Here is a 19,366-nt window from a genome sequence, read left to right as displayed (position 1 = left end):
AAAAATAGCAATCCCGTAGAAATATGTGAACTTGTGATGCTAACGTTTTCATGATATAAATAGAAATGAGGTTGCATACATGCCTTGTTTTTCTTTGAACAAATACACCCTAGATATCGAACATGCTAACAATTATCATTGCTAAATGCTGCTATTTTAAAAAGATTGCATTGTGTTACTACTCTATATATTGTGTGCAAGTCTATTGTTAAAGTACCTACTCTGTTTCCAAAAAAGGGTATATAACTTTTTTTTTCCGCATCAAACGATGCACCATCAACTACAACACTAAATGGATACAATAAAAAAATATCTTACTATAAATTTAATGCTCGTAATTTGGTATCATAGTTGTTGACTTTTTTTCTACAAACTTTGCCAAACATTACACTGCTTGACTTGAGAGAAAATTTATATACCTTTTGAAGATGGAGGGGAATAGGGACATGAGGCCATCGGCCATTAAACCATTGGGCCGACTTCATATCCCCGAACAAAGCAGAGGGGGTGGCGAGTAGCAGTAGCAGGTCCCTGCCAGAGTGGGTTGACCCACTCCCATCCTTAAAACTCGCACACGTTAGGTTGTCGTAACATTTATGACATTCAACTCGATTTGCATTATATTTGTCGAACCATCGATCTAGCTGACACATAGAGCTTTTAAATCCGAAAGAGGGAACATGGGATATGGAACCAGAAGACACATGAAACAGTCGGCGAGGCAGACACAGGAAACAGTGAGTGACCAGAACATCACCCTCTTAACATCTCGTATATTTTTGAGATTTTTCTAAAATTTCAAAACATCGTTTTCACGTGGTTTTTATCTGTTTCCACCTATCAAATGTTGGTTTCGACAATGATATTCTTCCGGCAGACAGAAGGTATGAATGCGAGCTTCCACGGAACCAGAGGTTCACAAACAAAGAGAGCAAACCAGCCCGAGGCCGGTGCGAAAGTGTGCTGCCTACTCCACGCGGGATCGCGCCTCAGGTTAGGGGCAACATACCTAACTCGAACGATCGATTCCCAGCGTGTTTTTGCTTCCCCTGCGACAGATCCAACACGTCCACCGTGATCGGTTTGTTTCCATGGAAAATAGTATGGTAGGCGATGGATTTTCCGGCAGAGAAAAAGGAAGGACGCCAAGCCGGCCCTCCGCCTACGCCGGGGACACGACGCGGCCCCGCTCCTCCTTCCATCCCCCGTCCTATAAAGCTGCGAGACTCTCGGCGCGGTCCTCCTCCCCACACCGTCCGAAAATAAGCAAGGCAATGGCCGGCGAGCATCAGCAGAGCCAGGGCGCGGCCAAGGCCCTGTCCAAGGGCTCGCCGTCGCCGTCGTTCCGCCTGCGTAACGGCAGCCTGAACGCGGTGCGGCTGCGGCGCGTGTTCGACATGTTCGACCGCAACGGCGACGGCCAGATCACGGTGGACGAGCTGGCGCAGGCGCTTGACGCGCTCGGGCTGGAGGCGGACCGCGCCAGCCTGGCCGCCACCGTGGGCGCGCACGTGCCGCCCGGCGCCTCCGGGCTCCGCTTCGAGGACTTCGAGGGCCTCCACCGCGCGCTCGGCGACGCGCTCTTCGGCGCCCTCGCGGACGACGCCGAGGAGGGCGGCGCCGGCGGGCAGAACGAGGAGGAGATGCGGGAGGCCTTCAAGGTGTTCGACGTGGACGGCGACGGCTTCATCTCGGCGTCGGAGCTGCAGGAGGTGCTCAAGAAGCTGGGCATGCCCGAGGCCAGCAGCCTGGCCAACGTCCGGGAGATGATCTGCAACGTCGACCGCGACAGCGACGGCCGCGTCGACTTCGGCGAGTTCAAGATCATGATGCAAGGGATCAACGTCTGATCTCACGCGCGCGTACGTCTTCGCACGATCGATCTTCGGGTTTTTACAATTACAGACAAGCCATGCGTGCATCGGCTCACCGTTTATGTATAGTAAGCTTGATGATGAAGAACAGCCCTTTCTTATCTTTCTTATTGATGTTCGTCCACGATATGCTCAGATGCAATGCAACCTCTCAAGCTCCAAGAAAATGGAGAAGAGAAGGGATTGCAAGATTAATTTATAGGTTTCATACATACAATCCCCAAAGGTTCAGATTACAGGGCCGTTGAACATTATTATTTGTGTGTCTAATCATGTGGTACTGTAAACTTTTGTCGTGAACATTTCTTTTCAACATAGTATAATCATATATGCGCTTACCCCTGGCATCTTTAGGTTACTGGACTGACACACCATCTTAAAATTGAAAAAATCAGCACATGCGCTTTTTAGTCACAGAAATATCTCCTCCCACTAAATAAACATTGTCGAAAAGTCCGAAATAAATCCAAAAAAATGGGTGCACAAGTGTCAAGACTAGGACTGGGTGGGAGAACCACATGAGAGAACCCGGACACGCCACACCAGCCAGGGTGCACCCACACTCGACAAGCCCCAAGAAAGGAACAATGTGCCGCTTAAGGCATACGCAACGGTGACGAACCAAAGGATGCCCTAACACGGGACATTCGAGAAAATAAGCAAATTACAACCCGGTTTGTAGCTTCTACCCTCCGACGATGCAAGATATTTCAGAAAATTAGCAAAACAGGACTTCGTTCATACAAAGTCCAATCACTAGCACGAACCAAGGCAGCCTTCCCCCACTCCCTTCATCATAGGAGTCAACTTAACATTGTATCATGTAGTTAGAAAAATGACATGCTAAGGTCCAGCTATACCAACGCCCCGAAAAAGAAGTTGTCATCGTAAAAGCCTTATGTAGATCAGAAATATTCGAGTCGAACCATTTTCTGGACTAAACTTACGTCGGGTTCGGAACAATGGCAAAGAGAACGCCGCAACGATAGAGAGGGATCATGATTACACATAGAGCGATATAAATCGCATCATATAGACACCCAAGGAGAGAAAAGGAGACCATAGCCTTATCTCTACCGCAAAATGGTTGAGGAACCTCACTATTGACACCACGCGGAGCAACCCAAGATATAATTAGTGATTTTGCTTTTCTTTACAACCTATTCAAACGCTGAGAGTTACCCTTGTGCTTATTTTGAGCTCAAGTGATTCCACAGGCATGCGGATGTTTTAATCCTATTTTGGCTAATATTGACAAAAAATAAAATTGACTAACCATCGACACAAATCCTATGATTTTCACCATACTAACAAAAATGGCATGGTTGGTTATTCACTAAAAGAGCCCTTGATTGGTGACGAGCATTCCTAGCATCTCATCGCATGCCATATTCCAACCAAGCTTTACCCCTTTCCCACTAATTGCTCAACGAAAATATACCCAGTTCTTACACACCACAAAGCTCAAGGAAGATGGAAAGGAGTGATAGCGAGCTGGGACACTAGTAAACCCGCTTATATGCATTCACTCTCAAAAACATCGGTACCATATAGCATCGGGAGGTAAGATCTTCCATCCACGATTGTTGATTATGCCCACACATCATAAATCAAAAGCCATTGCATTAAGGTGATGTGCTAGATGAAGGGAGCAATGAGATCATGGAATTACACCATCCCGACTTTGAACAAAATATGCTTGGATGGGGACAATCGACGCCGGTTAAAAATGTTCTTGATGCACCAATGAAAGCTCGTTTGATTATACACATAGCCCTTCCAGGGATTATAGGGCATTACCATGCGTGTAATGCTGTCATTTGACTCGCCCAATATCTTTTTTTTGATGTAACTCGCCCAATATCTTAACATGCACAAAAGTCAAAATTACACATTGACTGAATATTGGTATGTGGATAGATCAACAGCCGAGAACTTAAGTATTCTTGTTCTTCATGACAACTGGATCAACTGGCTCAACTTAAATACTCCCCCCCCCTTCAATCTTACGCCTATTGTGGCCTCTGTTCTAGCATGTGAAAGTATAAGAGGCGTCCAGAAAGAACACACTGATATGGTTGCATACCAAATCAAAACGATTAAAGCTAGAGGAAGGAGTTGAGATTCAAGATGGTGGTCTCAGAAGGTTATTCATGTTGTTGATTACCTCGGGGTTTGAGGTTTAACGATTGTTGACGATTTTCAACAGAAAAGGGCATTGCCATGGTGACGACAGAGATCAGATTTATACGCACCCCAACATAATGCAGGGACGAGTGTATGTGGTTAGGAGGACGGTCCGAAGGCGTCGCTTAAATGATTCTATCTATGCTTTAGTCCATGCCAGACATGGAGGGGGCTTGCATCTACATTCCGTGTTTTCCATGTATTGTAGTTTCTTCAACCAAGAAATCGATGAAGGTGTCTTGTCAAAAACCCACATGATAGTTCCTTCACGAGAAAGACTTTGACTAGCACGATGATGCCGAGCGTCCTTCATACGACGCCATGATCTGTGAACAATGTTTTCAAAGAGGAAAAAATCCAGAGGCAAGGAAGAAGCAAGTGGAGCAGCATGATGATCGACCGGTTAGCATACACGGTCAGGCCGTGTGCCGACACTGACGCCATGCGCTGTCCTGAGAATTTGGGGGTCTTCATTTTTTTTTTACCATAAAAAGAAGAAGACACAATGGGCAATTCGTCTCATCGCCAGACACAATGCGCACACGTCATTCCGTTGGGAAGTCAATCCCGTCTCGCACGGTACGACTGCGACAGACGGCGACGGGACGGAGATCCGACGGCCCCACGCCAAAACAGAATGATCCGACGGCCCAGATCTCCCCCTCCCTGTCCCCCGGCTCATAAACCACATTCTTCCCCCCCTTCCATCCACAAGGATCCATCCAAAGACTCACGAGGAGAGAGAGAGAGAGGGAGAGGGAAGGCGAAATCGAGACGCGAAATCCCAAACCCAAACCCTCGGCGACGTCGCCCGCGGGCGAATGGGGGCGGCGGAGGCGCCGGCCCTGGCGGCCGCGCCCGCCGCGGGGGGCGGGGGCGAGCTGCTGGAGCGGAGGGTGATGGCGGCGGTCAAGGCGTCGGAGGCGCGCGGGGACCCGCCGCTGCTGCGGGCGGTGGAGATCTCCCGCCTCGCCGCCGGGGAGCCCGGGGCCGGGGTCCCCAGCGCGGACCTCGCCGGGATCCTCGTCTCCAACCTCTGCTTCGCGCACAACTCGCCCTCGCTCTGGAAGCTGCTCGACCAGGCCATGTCGTCCCGCCTCCTCTGCCCGCTCCACGTCCTCGCGCTCCTCACCGCCAGGTCCGCGCCGGTGCCCGCCCGTTTTTCCCGCCGTTTTAGAAGGATATGCGAGAGTGACTCTCCGGCGGTGGTTTTTGCAGGGTTCTGCCGCAGCGCCGGGCGCAGCCGGAGGCGTACCGGCTGTACCTCGAGCTGCTGAAGGGCAACGTCACGTCCTTCTCGCTGTCGCTCCTGGCCGGGCCTAATCGTGACAAGTAGGGGTTCAGCTATGCAATGTTTGAATGCGAGCCCCCGTTTAGATTTCGGCTATCAGTGATCTGTATGCTGCCTGCTAGTTGCTGCTCAGTTGCTCATACATGGTTACTTTGCCTCCCAGGATAACAAAATCCATCGACGCTGCTCTGCAACTGTCTAAAAGCTACGGGGTTTCTGGGACGGACTTTGGCCATGTTGTCATCCTGTTTGTGTTGATTGTTATCACCAAACTGATCGATTGTGTGCTGGAGGATTGCGGCATTTCATCTGGAATGGCACAGGAGCAGGAGAGTGTATATCCCACTGAAGGGCCCCAGCCCATGGACATGGATGTCAAGGGGGTCTCCGCTGTGAAGCAAAATGAGCAGCGTGAACAGTTGCGTCGAAAGAACACCGTCATGTCTTTGGAAGTGTTGCATATCATGGCCGCTGATAGGAAGATTCAAGCATTTCTGCGCTTGATATGCCTTAACATGTACGTGTTGAACAAACTTATTAACATGTCAACTTTGTAGATATTCATACCCATGGGCATTCAGTTTTGCCTGCAGCTAATCGTCATATTTTGGCACCCGTTACCTTGTTGGGTTACCATGTGAGGATAAGGGGACAATCAGGTCTTTTTTTTACAATCAAATATAACAAACGGAGTAGGCACAAGTATTATAAATAACCATAGTAATGATGTCAAGGTAAAGCTGCATTTCTGTAGGCTGTTCCGACTCCTTTTCCACTTTGCACAGACAGTGACTACTCTAATGTTAACTTACTGCTCCATTAGCTATTCCCTTTTTATTTTCGATTTGTGAACATGCTCTAAAGAACTAGCCATGGACAGGGGTGCGTGGACGTTAGCTATCCACGTGCCAGAACTATGACTAGGTTTCGAGATCTTATGGGTTGCAACTCTAGCCTACCCCAACTTGTTTGGGACTGAAAGGCTTTGTTGTTGTCGTTGTTGTAAACATGCTCCATTATTATGTGTTAAGAATGTAAGATTTTTCTTATATACAAATTCACATCACCTTGCCTAACAACTATTAAAAAAACAACTTGTCAGTCCATTTGTTCTTTGGTGTAGCTAAGAATCAACATTACAAATGGCAAGTTTGTGCTAATTAGACAATTTTCTAGGTTAGGCCTGACAAATTCAGTGTTCTGAGCCAGAGGCTGACACTGATTGAAGCTCACAAGATGGCACTCGAGAGATTATTGCCTACTAGTCATAAAATTGATGATCTCGTGATGTATATCTGGAGAGTGAGCAATCTAGATTACCAACCAAACAACAAACGGCTTGTGGGTGTTCTTGGTAACTTGAGATCCAGCAATTCCATGCTGGGCCAACTTACAGGAGCTGGGAGAGCTGCCTGTTGGATTATATTTGATATTTACATGGAGAATGCAATGGATGGGAGGCATCTAGGCGGTATATCTGCTATCGAGATTATAAAAGGTACTCCCACACGATCAGCTTATATTGACTTGAAATATTTCACCTTTTTATCTGTGTTAGACTGTTAGTGTCTGAAGAGCTTTTTACATATCCGTGCTGTCGTCTTGATATAGTAACCGGCAGTGTGAATTTTGATCATAATGTTTAGATCTTCCAATTTTATTATAGGTGTGGCATGGTTTTCATTGACTAATACCATATTTGCCTTGATTCAGAAATGTCCAAGACAGCCCAAGCAATTAATGAGGCAAGTTGGCAGGAAACTTTTAAAGCTCTTTGGATTTCTGCCCTTCGTCTTGTACAGCGGGTAATAAACATTTCCTTTGATGTATTATCATGGGTGAAATCATATCACTTCTTTTGTGGCCTCCTCACACGCTGATGTCGTTGCTAGGCTAGAGAACCTCTAGAGGGTCCAATTCCTCATCTAGACACAAGATTATGCATGCTATTAGCTCTTATTCCACTAGCAATTGCTGCAATTCTCAAGGAAGAAACTGATGCATGTGGAGCTGAAGGAAACAAAAGTCTGCCCCGAAGACTAGGACTTGTATCTTCTCTTCAGGATTTGGTGCAATATCCAGGACTTCTTGTACCACCTTCATCATTGGTGAATGTGGCCAATGCTGCGGCTTCAAAAGCTGCAATATTTAGGGCCAACTGTAAGGTTGTTGGTGGCAACCCTAGCATGATTGGCCAGAGTGACTCTTCGACGAAAGCTGGTACCTGTACCTTTCCTTATTCACTGAGGTTACTATTTGTGACAATTTTTGTGTATATGCAATCTGTCTTGGCATTTCTGAAAATTGTTGCTTGTGAGTATTTGTGATTTTTCCTGTTAGGCATATTTTCCCTGTACTTCTTTTAACAATGCCATGTCCTTCTATTATATCAATCTAAGTAGAGTATTATATTTGTGCTATCAATTTGGTCATGTTTGGTAAACTAGACTGACTTCTGACTGCTTAGTAGATCCTGGTAGTATTCTGTTTTATTATTTAGTTGCTAGCTGTTCTTTGATTTTATATTTTCATACTGTTGCACCAATACTTTGAAAACATATTTATCTCTGGTTGTCTTAGCTTTTAACCCTCCCCCCTACTACCTATCATTTTTCAGTTGGAAACATGCTACATCTTATAGTTGAAGCCTGTATTTCGAGGAATTTGATCGACACAACTGCTTACTTGTGGCCTGGTTATGTTGTACTACCGGGGCATTCGAAGGATACATCTTTACCCCAGGAATCGCCATGGGTAAACTTTATGCAAGGAGCTCCACTATCTGATCCACTGAAAAATGCTCTCATTGCTACTCCTGCTTCAAGGTATATGGAGCTAAATCTGGAACCAAAATAGAAATTTTAGGGGCTAGCATTGAATTAAACAGTTTTTTTCCACTCTGCCGAGTATTTTAAAGCAGTTTTCTTTCTGAACTGCATCTTTGCTACAAAGCGAAGTTAAAACACATTTCTTGGATATTATTCTACCAGGAATCTCCATTTTTTTAAGTTAGTTTCTTAGTTCAATATGCTTCTCAATTCACCCCTGCACTTCCCTGGCCCTACATATCTGTATATCATGTTAGTTCTTTGATTTGTAGTTCTGTTTTGTCTATTCAGTGTTGCAGAACTGGATAAACTGTACCACATCGCATTGAATGGTTCAGAACAAGAAAAGTCAGCTGCAGCTAAAATTGTGTGCGGTGCATCACTTGTGCGTGGTTGGAATATTCAGGTAATTTACTTTTATTTATTGTTAAGAGTTCCCAACATGCTTACATTGCCAATTTGCCATGAAAAATTACAAGTTCATAATAATCAATCAAAATTCCTTAAGGTCTTGTAAAAATATTTAGTGATTTTTGGCGAGTTGATCTCCACAACAGTATACGGAATAATATTGAGTTGACTTGTCCATGCTTTCCAAATCCACTATTTACTTTATGCTGATTCTGGTAAAAATCATATCTTAATATCAGTGATTGTTCGCTAGCGTTAAGCAAATAGTTCAGAAAATGGCCCCAAACTTCATGGCTCTAGTACATATTTCTTTGCTGTATTAGAAAAAGCAAGGCTAGCCTATATTTCTGAATATAGGACAAGTTTATGTTTTCAGCGTAGAAATATTCTGAACTGCACATTTTCTAATTTGCTACGTCGTTGAAGCTTTTTTTACTTACTAGATACATCTGTTTGAGTGTCATCTAATTCCGGACGGGGGGAGTAGTTTTCTGGGGCTACACTTGTGAGCACACGGAAATGGGTCTGAAAATTCTATCTGGCAACTTTTCCTTTAAAACATCTTATTTATATTCTACATGTTTTCTTCAGGAACATGTTGTCCGCATGGTGGTCAAGTTATTGTCGCCTCCTTTGCCCTCAGATTCTTCATTACAGGGGAGCATGAGCCACTACCTTAGTCAGAAGTCTACCTTAAATGCAATCTTACTTGGTGTCTCATATGTCGATGCTGTCCACATTTTTTCTTTGTATGGAATGGTAGGCAATGCACTGTCTGCTTGACTGTAATATTCTTGCAACAATCCATTTTTAACATATGAAATTGGTGGCGGAGAAAATATGTTCTTTTTTTGTTTGTCTTGAAAGTAGAAAAAGAAGCGAGTTCATGGCAATTGGCTGGTACCCAGGGGAACTGGCATCTCCATTTGCTAAAGCCTAACTACATTGTTTAGCAAATTCCAAAAGCTTGAACAATGCCTCAGTGTCACATTTTGTCACTGATACAAAAAAGAAGACAAGTTTACCCTTATAGTGCATGTGGATATAAATTTATGTCCGCATGCAATATCTCAGTTCCTGTTGTGTCATTTTCAAAGTTGGCACCTCATATGCCTATCAGCCCTTCTTTAAGATGCTTTGATGGCAAATCCATGTTCTTACCACTTTTCTGGCATATCTGTTCTAAGACTTGATGGCCGAAGTTGCTCTGTAGGTTTTGAGATGCACCACATAAAGTAGTGATCTAAACGCTCTTATATTTCTTTACGAAGGGAGTATCGAATAGATAGATAACTACTTTCACTTTTCATGTGCTCTAGAATAATGTTGTCTGCAGTCTATATGTTTGTGCTGTTTGTTAGTTCACAATATAATAACCTTTTGTCATACAGGTTCCAGATGTAGCTGCAGCTTTAATGCCACTCTGTGAAGCTTTTGGGTCAATGCCACCCCCATCTAACCACAGGTCTACCATTGTTGATGAAACGTCGGTTTACTCGGTCTTCTCTTGTGCATTTCTTTGTCTTCTCCGGTTGTGGAAATTTTACAAACCCCCTCAAGAGTATTGTCTTGCTGGCCGTGGAGGCTCGGTAAGGTTGGAACTTACTCTGGACTATTTGGTGTTAATGCACAATAGCCGTATTGAGTTCCCAAATTCATCTACTACTAGTACTAACTCTGGCAGCAGTACGGGCTCGTTCGACGAGGTCCCAACCCAACCAATTTATATTGACTCCTTCCCCAAGCTAAGGGCTTGGTACATTCAGAATCAAGCTTGCATAGCCTCTACTCTTTCTGGACTTGGCAATACAAACCCTGTCCATCAAGTTGCAAACAAAATTTTGAGTATGATTTGCCGGAAAATTACTAAAAGCGGGGTAGTATCTGGTAATCTTTCATCTGCTTCCAGTAGCAGTGTCAGTGGTTCCTCTCTAAGTACATCTGACGATTCTTACCAAAGGCCGACACTTCCAGCATGGGAATTTCTAGAAGCAGTTCCTTATGTTCTTGAAGCTGTTCTTACAGCTTGTTCTCACGGGAGGATTTCCAGCCGAGACATGACTACCAGTAAGCAACCTCCTTGCTTCCATTTTAATATATTATATTGATTTTCCAGTCCTATGGGGATATGTCTTAATCTCATTCATGTGTTAATGTGCCGTTGCATTGCAGGTTTAAGGGATCTAGTGGACTTCTTACCAGCTTCTCTTGCTGCAATTGTTAGTTACTTCTCAGCAGAAATTACACGAGGAATATGGAAAGCTGTCCCTATGAACGGAACTGAATGGCCCAGCCCTGGTGCTGCTCTTCACTCCATTGAAGATGAAGTAAAGGAAATCCTTGCATCTGCTGGTGTTCAGATTCACAGCTGCTATCCACGTATAACCTGCTTCCTATTCTTATGCATCAATTTAGTTGCATTAGTTCATACTATGTGTGATAGCCTTCAGGTTTTCAGCATCATCTTTGCAGAAAATTTGCCCCAATATCTTTATTGCTCTATGTGCTTATAGAAAATTTACATTTTACTCTTGCAGGTGGTGTGCCGCCAATGCTTCCTTTACCAATGGCTGCACTTGTCAGCTTGACAATTACGTTTAAGCTGGATAGGAGTCTCGACTACATTCACGGGATCATTGGTCAGGCACTGGAGAACTGTGCAGGGGGTAGTTCCTGGCCAAGCATGCCCATCATAGGGGCCTTGTGGACACAGAAAGTGCGAAGGTGGCATGATTTTATTGTCCTCTCATGTATCCGGTCTCCGTTTGGTAGAGACAAAGATGCTGTGGCACAGCTCATCCAAAGTTGCTTCTCATCCTTTCTGCGCTCATCCCCATCCAGTGGGTCTGATATTACTGCAAGCCGTGGAGTTGGAGCTTTAATGGGAGAGTCAATCACAGGCCACCAAGGTCTTCATTTTCCCATGGCCCCTGGATTCATCTACCTGAGAACTTGTCGAACATTCCACGATACTTACTTTGTGAGCGAGATGATCCTCAGGCAAGTGATTGATTGTTCCCACAAACTTGCAAATGGCTGGTCTTCCAATGGGCCTCCACATGTAAAATCAGGTCGACCGCCACTGTCTGGTGCTGCATCCATGGCTTCTCAGGTTGCCATGCTTGGTGCGGGACTGCTGTGTGTTGCAGGGGGGCCTCTCCTGGTCCAGGTGCTATATGAGGAGACCTTGCCGACCCTACTGCTATCAGCTCAGGAACAGATGTTGGAAGACCCTGGACCAGTGGCCAGCAGACTTCAAGGTTATGCCATGGCCAACATGCTTTTCTTCTGTGGGAGTCTACTCTGGGGCTCAGAAAAGACTTCTCCCATCATGAAACTGTCATTCCTCTCGAGAAGACCGCGAGTGGTGGGCACCCACATGGATTTCATTGCTGGTGTTCTGGATGGGCACATCCTGCTGGGGTGCGACCCAGGTACGTGGAAGGCGTATGTATCGTGCTTTGTATTCCTTGTGGTGAAGTTTGTCCCGACATGGCTACGGGACATAAAACTGGACACGCTGAAGAAGATTGCCGCGGGGCTTCGAAGTTGGCACGAGAACGATCTTGCTCTGTCACTACTCGAGCGAGGAGGACCAAAGGCAATCTCTGCTGTAGTTGAAACCTTGCTACAATGATCTTGCCTTATGGAATTTTTTGCCCCCAACCCAACTTGTAGGAGCCATTGCAGTCTCAAGCCTGAATTCCTGCTGGTGAGCCATCAGGCCTGCAGATAGTCGTGTTCATTTGTGGACTAGTGTCACGTCATCTCGTATGGCCTCTTTGCTGGATGTTTGACTGAAGTATGTAAGTTAAAATTCTCAGAGCCGATGACAAGTATCCTGGGTAAAGTGCCCCAGCTGTAATAACATGTGTAATATAGTGGGGCACTGTGCGTTTACAATTAGTTAGCCCCCCCCTTTTCCAAGAAAATTTGGCCCTCTCGAAGGCTTAGACTTCCAGTTTGCCTGCGAATTTTGGTAGGTCGGCTATGGAGGCTCTGAATCTTTGGGATATCATTGTGGTAACGAATTTGTTATCTCCTTATGATATGTTATTTACAACGTTAACATAGTGTTATCATGAGAATAATATTCCGAGTCCTCACTCAGAAAAAGAGTTGATGAATTTTGAGCACTGAATTTGGGGATGCAATCTATTTTCCAGTGTTGAATTTTATAAATGTAATGAGACAGTTCTTCATGTAAGCAATGTGGCAAAAATGTTCAAACTTTGTATTACTATTTAAATGTTCGAACCTGGTATTATTTTGCGTCATCAACATAATACTAGATCGACGAGGATACATGAGAGTGGTTTGTGACTTTGTGAACAAGTTTTATGACCCCACGGAACGGATAGTCATTTTGCTAGCCTTCCTGAGGAGCAAGAACCGCCAAATGTGTTTCTAACAAAAAAGCAACCACTTCCGTGAAAGCAATTTTGAAGAGAACAAAGGATTTTGGCATCAACGAAGGCAATTTATTGGTGGAAAGGGGGAAAATAAATTCAAAGGTCTACCAAAAAAGCTGAAGGTAGCATCTAGTCCAAGTCCAGGAACCAACTCAAGTTGGAATGAGGATGGAGAAGTGGATTTTACCCCAAAAAGTCAACACGTGCAAATGTCACATCCTAGGATCGGAGAGCTTCAAAAGAACGAAGACGGAAAGGTCAATTTTTTTCTTTTTCTTGAGAAATAAGGTCAAAGGTTCTTGCACTCCAGAGAGTGATAATCTTTACATACTGGAATAGGAAAAAAAAAACTGAAACACACCGAGGAAAGAAATGGAGGCATCCAGAGATCTCGAGAGATGAGCAATTTCACATCACCAATGGTCCGGCGGTGATGGGCGCTTTTACCCTTGGCGATGAGCAATTTCAATTGTTTGTGATGAACAAATCTTGGGAGAGGGGGAGGGGCGCCAAGCGACCGACTCTTTAGGTCATCTCCTTTCGCCCAAAGCCATCCAAGCATTTTGTACTGTATCCATGATATGCTTTGTGAGAAGCAAGGAGCACTACGTCATAATGGAATGAACTATGCCACCGAGACTTGAGAGTGCAACCCTCGGCAATCTCCCACATCATCTTCGGGTCAGCAGGCTCCCACAAGAATCCTTGGCGACGCGCACATGCAGCAAGATCAGAGGCTATGGAGAATGGTCGCACAGTCAGGCCACCACGACGTGTACGTGAGTGTATGTTCATGCCGCCACTTCTTTCGGATAGAATCATCAATCTCTCCTCGGTTTGACATCCATCGGCTTTGTAACGCCTTCTGTCAGACAAATAAGCTTAGGCCGGAGGAAATTTTGCATCTAATGAGTCGTGCTTGCAACAACAAGATCCGGTCTAGACGTGTTATTTTTTCAAGAAAAGTAGCCGTGAAGATCATCGGTACAGTTTAGTGGGTGGTCCGCCTTGTCGAGCTTGGCATGGAGGTGGCGTAGTTGATCGACGTCGCAAAGGGTTGCACTGTGCTCCTCCTCCTTATCGCGTGTTCCGGTAGAACTTTGTGTTGATGATGTGTCGAGACTATGGTAGAACACGCATGAATAGCGATGTGAACATTATTAGTAGGAGACACAAAATGTTGAGTACAACTTTTGTCTTCATTAAATATCTTCAAATACTCCTATGAGTATAGAAATTTGTGCTCAACTTATATGCGCAGGATTCCATGTCCTTTGGCTTGGAAAGAGAGCAAAGAGGAAGACCACACGGGCCAGTTTTCAACATTCTACGTTCCGCTCTGATCCATATTAATTCGCGAGCTTTGCTACAACTATGGACAAAACTTACGGATAAAATGCTACTCCCTCATGTCCTTTTTACTCCGCGTAGTAGGTTTGGATCAAGTCAAATTTTACAAAGTTTGACCAAATTTATTTTTAAAAATATCAACAACTACAATACCTAATATATAAACTATGAAACTACATTTCATAATGTATCTAACAATATTGATTTCGCATTGTGAATGTTGATATTTTTTTTATAAGTTTGGTCAAAGTAGAGATACTTTGACTTCGAACAAAACTTATATGCAGACTAAAAAGGACCGGAGGGAGTATTATGTTGATGTGGCATGCAGTAATTACCCTCCCCAAGTTGGAATCATCTTTTGCGATAAAGGTCGCCCTTTATTGACTCATAATGTCGCATCAAGCGGATACAGACACACCGAGCACACACCCGCCCTCTGCACAACTAGGACGCACACACCAAAAAAGAAAGGAAATGACCCATAGGGGTCAAGGTGAAGAGAACAATCCGTTGTAGCAAAACATCAACTACTACCACTGCCTTTGACAACACTCAAACAACGAGAAGGTTCCCCCAACAACGATACCTTCAGCAAGGAAATGATGCATGAACACCGTCATTGCTAGATCGAACCACATAGGCCGAATCATGGATTTTCACCCAGAAGAGAATGACCGAGTATTCTCCAGTCAGTGCTTTCAACAAAGGAGCGTAATCTGCCACTGCCATGTACAACCAATGAAGGCCAGACCTAAGGTTTCACACCGGAACTCGAGACCTGGTATTCACCATCATAGACGAAGTCCTCTGTGTTGCCGCCACCAACTTGCTAGTGAAAAAGTCATGCTGCAATGTCCCAATCAACACCAGAATTGCGGATCAAAGTGAACACCATATGCATTTGCTGAGATGGCAGATCTCACCATGCAGACAATGACCGTGCATGCTAGCACCTGGCATCGATGTGGGGAACACCGCGACCATCACTGAAGCACGATAGATATCTAGTGAAGAAGGACCGTAGTGACGGTGGAGGCATAGTGTAGCCTGGCATACGAAGCTCGATGACCAAATCATGTGCACCACCACCGAGCATCCACCACCATCCGATCGAGTCAGCCAAGATCCGCCTAATCAACACCCGACCGAGACATGACGTTGATCGCCACCCAAACGTCCACCAATGGTGGTAAGCATCCCGAGACACGGCGTGGATCGCCACCCAAAGACCCACCAGTGGTGGCACACATCTCGAAAGCCACAGAGCGGACCAGAACTACATTCAGCCATCTAGTTCCTCTTCCTCCCTGTGTTTGTTTCATCACTTGTAAGTGGGTCTATAAGATTAAGACTCCCTCTGATGGGTCTTGAGCGCTATAAATCTCGTCTTGTGGCTTGTGGCTTTCAGTAGGAGCATGGTCGTGATTACGATGATACATTTTCTCCTGTAGCCCATATGACCACTGTCGGCACACTTCTCGCCATGGCCTCTGTTCGCCATCGCTCTATGTCTCGGCTTCATGTTAAGAATGCCTTTATTAATGGTGTGTTGAGTGAGGAGGTTTATATGCAACCACCAGCTAGGTATCAAGTTCCTGATGGCATGGTTTGCCATGTTCGTCGCTCTCTCTATGGCCTTAAGCAAGCCACCCGCTCTTGGTTTGAGCGTTTTGCCTTTGTGGTGACTACGACTGGTTTTTTGCCTAGTGCTCATGATTCAACGTTGTTTGTCCACCTTTCTTCTCATGGTTGCACTATTCTTCTTCTATATGTTGATGACATGATCATCACTGACGACGATTCTGAGTACATTGCCTTTGTCAAGGCCTGTCTCAATGAGCAATTTCATACGTCTGATCTTAGTCCCCTTCGTTACTTTCTTGGGATTGAGATTTCCTCCACCTCTGATGACTTCTTTATTTCCCAAGAAAAATATATCCGAGATCTTCTTGCTCGTGCGGCTCTTAGTGATGAGCGCACTGTTGAGACTCTTATGGAGCTCAATGTTCACCTTCGTGTTTCTGATGGTGAGCCCTTGTCTGATTCAACGCGTTATTATCATCTTGTTGGGAGTCTTGTCTATCTTACTGCCACTCGTCCGGATATCTCCTACCCTGTCCATATTCCGAGTCAGTTTATTTCTGCTCCCACTTCAGTTCACTGTAGTCAATTTCTTCGTGTTCTAAGACATCTTCGTAGCATAATCTCTCGCCGTCTCTTTTTCCCCGTTCCAGCTCGTTACAACTCCAGGCCTATCCGAATGCTATGTGGACTAGTGATCCTTCGGATCGCCATTCCATTTCTGCTTACTGTATTTTTCTTGGTGGTTCTCTCATTGCCTGGAAGACGAAGAAACAATTTGCAATTCCCCGGTCAAGTGCCGAGGCTGAGTTGCGAGCTATGGCTCTTCCGATGGCAGAAGTGACTTGGTTACGATGGTTACCGAAGGATTTTGATGTTTTTGTTTCTACACCTACCATCCTCTTGTCACACAGTACAAGTGTCATCAGTATTGCACGGGACCCCGTGAAGCATGAGCTTACCAAGCATATTGGTGTTGACACTTCTTTTATGTATGCTGCTGTGCAAGATCATCTATACGCTGGTTTTGACCTTCTAATAACATTAAGTTGTTATTCTCCTAACATCAACAACTCATGGGGGTAGCGGATGGCCAATAGATGGATGGTTGATTGATTTCAGGCTGTGACGTGCATGTTAATTTCCTATTGTTTGACAAGCTAATTTCTCCGTCCCAAAATAAGTGGCATCAGACGTGACCACGTCACTTATTTTGGGATAGAGGCACAAAATGTTGGGCATGACTTATTTTTCTTCTCATTATTCAAATATCTTTAGAAGAAATAGAATTATAGAAGAGGCCTCATTATAGAACTATGATCTGCCCCTGAATATCTAGATGGTCTGCCGATGGTAATCAGAGTGGGAGTTTATCAACACTTGGTCCCATCGACCCCTACTAAAATTTCCAAGGGAGTACTACAACGCGTTCACCCACCGTCATAAAAAAAGTCAAAAAATCCCCTCTTTATAAGCTCGCCGTTCCGCTCCTCCGCGCGCGCACGGGGCCGCGGAGCAACCCCACCCGCCCGCCCAATCACCCACCCACCCAATCAAGATCTAGCTCAGCTCAATCCCTGAGCCGGCCATGGCGGCCCGACCGCCGCCACCGTGCTTCTTCGCCTTCCTCAAGCACGGCGCCCTCCTCCCGGCGCGCCACGGCGGGCTCTTCCTGCCGCTCGTCGCGCTCACCGCGGCCCTCGCCGCGGCGCTCCTCCTCACCAACTCCCTCGCCGTGCAGCCCCTCGCCGCCGCCGCGCTGGTCGACGCCAGCGCCATCAGCCGCGCCGACCCGGCCGGCGCCGCGTACCCGGGCCTCGTCAGGGCGCTCAGGGGCGACCTCAGGCGGCTCCTGCTCGAGGTCGGCGCGTGCGTCCTCGCCGCGGTCGTCGTCGGGTCCGCCATCAAGATAGCCACCGTCTTCGCCGCCGTCAGGGTGTTCTCCTCCGGCGCCGATGACGACGCCACCGAGCGCCTCACCGTGTCCGCCGTCCTGGGCAGCGCGAGGGGCAACCTGTGGGGCCCCGTCGCGACCGTCGCCTTCGGGTACGTCCTTGAGGTGGCCTGCGTGGGCGCCATCGTCGCGCTGGCGCTGGCCACGGTCTACCTCCTGGAGCGCTCCCTGCTGCTCCTCTTCCTCGACGTGCTGCTCGTGCTCCTCGCGTCGCTCTTCCTGGTCTACCTCACCGTGGTCTGCGCGGTGGCGGTCGTGGTCTCGGCGGCGGAGCCGGGGCGGCACGGCGCGGCGGCGGTGTCCCGCGCGTGGCGGCTGATGGAGGGGAGGAGCGCGCGGGCGGCGCTCTACGTGGTCGCGACGTGCGCGCTCGGCGCCGCGGTGTCGCCGGTGTACACGCTGGCGCTGAGGTGGTGGCCGCGGAGCCCGTGCGCCGGGGTGGCCGCCGGGACCGCCTACGTGGCCCTGCTCGGCGCCGTGGAGGTGTTCTCCGTCGCGGCCGTCACGGCGTACTACTTCGAGTGCAGGGACAGCAAGGAGGAGGAGGTGGTGGCAGCCCACAGATACAGATACGCCAAGCTGCCCAATGGAGATGCATGAATCAAATGCTTGATCAATTCATTCCCTTATTTTTGCTTGTCAATACATTGGATTAGGTATTTAGTAGAGATATACTCCACCATTGTTATGGTTTCAGCCACAAAAAATTTACTTGTACTATTAACAAAGAAAATACAGAAAGCAATTGCTCGAGCTAGTCCTCCCGAAAGAAATGTATTTGTGTTCTAGATACAGTGGAAATTTCCTCGCGGTCAAGAGCAATTTCCCGGACAATTCCTTCCCGGCGAATGTTCGCCAGTTAGCATTACCGTATACATAAAGTTATCCTTATCTCAGCAAGCATATGTATAGGGAGATACAAATCAGAAGAAATGGAAGATGACATGAACTACTGGCCCATCTTCACCCATACCACCATACAACTGCCTAACTAAAATGGTCGTTGCCGTTTCGTTGTCACATTAAAATCCAGCGGGACAAAGACAGCCAATGCATCACAGAGTTGTACACTAATTAAGGAAGCCGATAAATAATTAAACCCGTGGAGACAAAGACAATAATATCCGGTCCTTGACAGGGAGGGAGTCCGGTACATGCTTAGCAACTGGAGAGGAGCAAGGAAAGTTCAGGGGCTGTCAAACAAAGGCGGCAGGAATATTTCCTCGTGGAGCAAAGCACATGGTTCCACTAGGCCTCGCTATCTCCCTCGGATGACTCGGCCCCCACTTCTTCTACGGAGTAGCTTTCGATCCGGCCATGGCAGAAAGATGAGGGCGTGACACGGCACGGCGTCAAAAGCCGGTGCCGGCGGGTTAATTTGATAGTGTTGCTGTGCAAAGTTGATTGCTAGTTTAATACTCCGAACTGCCAAAACGTACTTGTTGGAACCCATCGTTGTTTTGTTTTTTGCGACG

The 19,366-nt window shown here is 46.5% G+C and overlaps 3 protein-coding genes across 4 annotated transcripts; all 3 read left to right on the top strand.

The window, feature by feature from the left end:
* The first annotated feature begins 1,274 nt into the window (after positions 1-1,274).
* On the top strand, positions 1,275-2,133 carry LOC119360588 (probable calcium-binding protein CML24). Its single transcript, XM_037626158.1, has one exon. It carries the CDS (start codon positions 1,275-1,277, stop codon positions 1,848-1,850), a length of 576 nt encoding a protein of 191 aa, XP_037482055.1. The 3' UTR covers positions 1,851-2,133.
* A 2,734-nt stretch (positions 2,134-4,867) lies between these two features.
* Positions 4,868-12,747, top strand: LOC119362383 (mediator of RNA polymerase II transcription subunit 33A-like). Its single transcript, XM_037627588.1, has 12 exons — positions 4,868-5,199; positions 5,280-5,393; positions 5,516-5,869; positions 6,534-6,850; positions 7,066-7,157; positions 7,245-7,572; positions 7,970-8,177; positions 8,472-8,586; positions 9,183-9,350; positions 9,983-10,658; positions 10,764-10,970; positions 11,129-12,747. Exons 1-12 carry the CDS (start codon positions 4,883-4,885, stop codon positions 12,226-12,228), a joined length of 3,996 nt encoding a protein of 1,331 aa, XP_037483485.1. The 5' UTR covers positions 4,868-4,882; the 3' UTR covers positions 12,229-12,747.
* A 4,720-nt stretch (positions 12,748-17,467) lies between these two features.
* On the top strand, positions 17,468-18,660 carry LOC119362382. Of its 2 annotated transcripts, XM_037627587.1 has the most exons (2): positions 17,468-18,139; positions 18,185-18,660. In XM_037627587.1, the coding sequence occupies exons 1-2, from the start codon at positions 17,526-17,528 to the stop codon at positions 18,489-18,491; spliced, it is 921 nt and encodes a 306-aa protein (XP_037483484.1). In that variant the 5' UTR covers positions 17,468-17,525; the 3' UTR covers positions 18,492-18,660. The 2 variants fall into 2 exon arrangements, with proteins under 2 accessions (XP_037483484.1, XP_037483483.1); XM_037627586.1 differs by having other exon boundaries at positions 17,468-18,660.
* Positions 18,661-19,366: the final 706 nt, after the last annotated feature.

Source organism: Triticum dicoccoides, chromosome 2B, assembly GCF_002162155.2.
Source record: "Triticum dicoccoides isolate Atlit2015 ecotype Zavitan chromosome 2B, WEW_v2.0, whole genome shotgun sequence".
Lineage (NCBI taxonomy): Eukaryota > Viridiplantae > Streptophyta > Magnoliopsida > Poales > Poaceae > Triticum > Triticum dicoccoides.
Note: the sequence above shows the minus strand (reverse complement) of the source record. Positions and strands in the feature narration are given on the sequence as shown.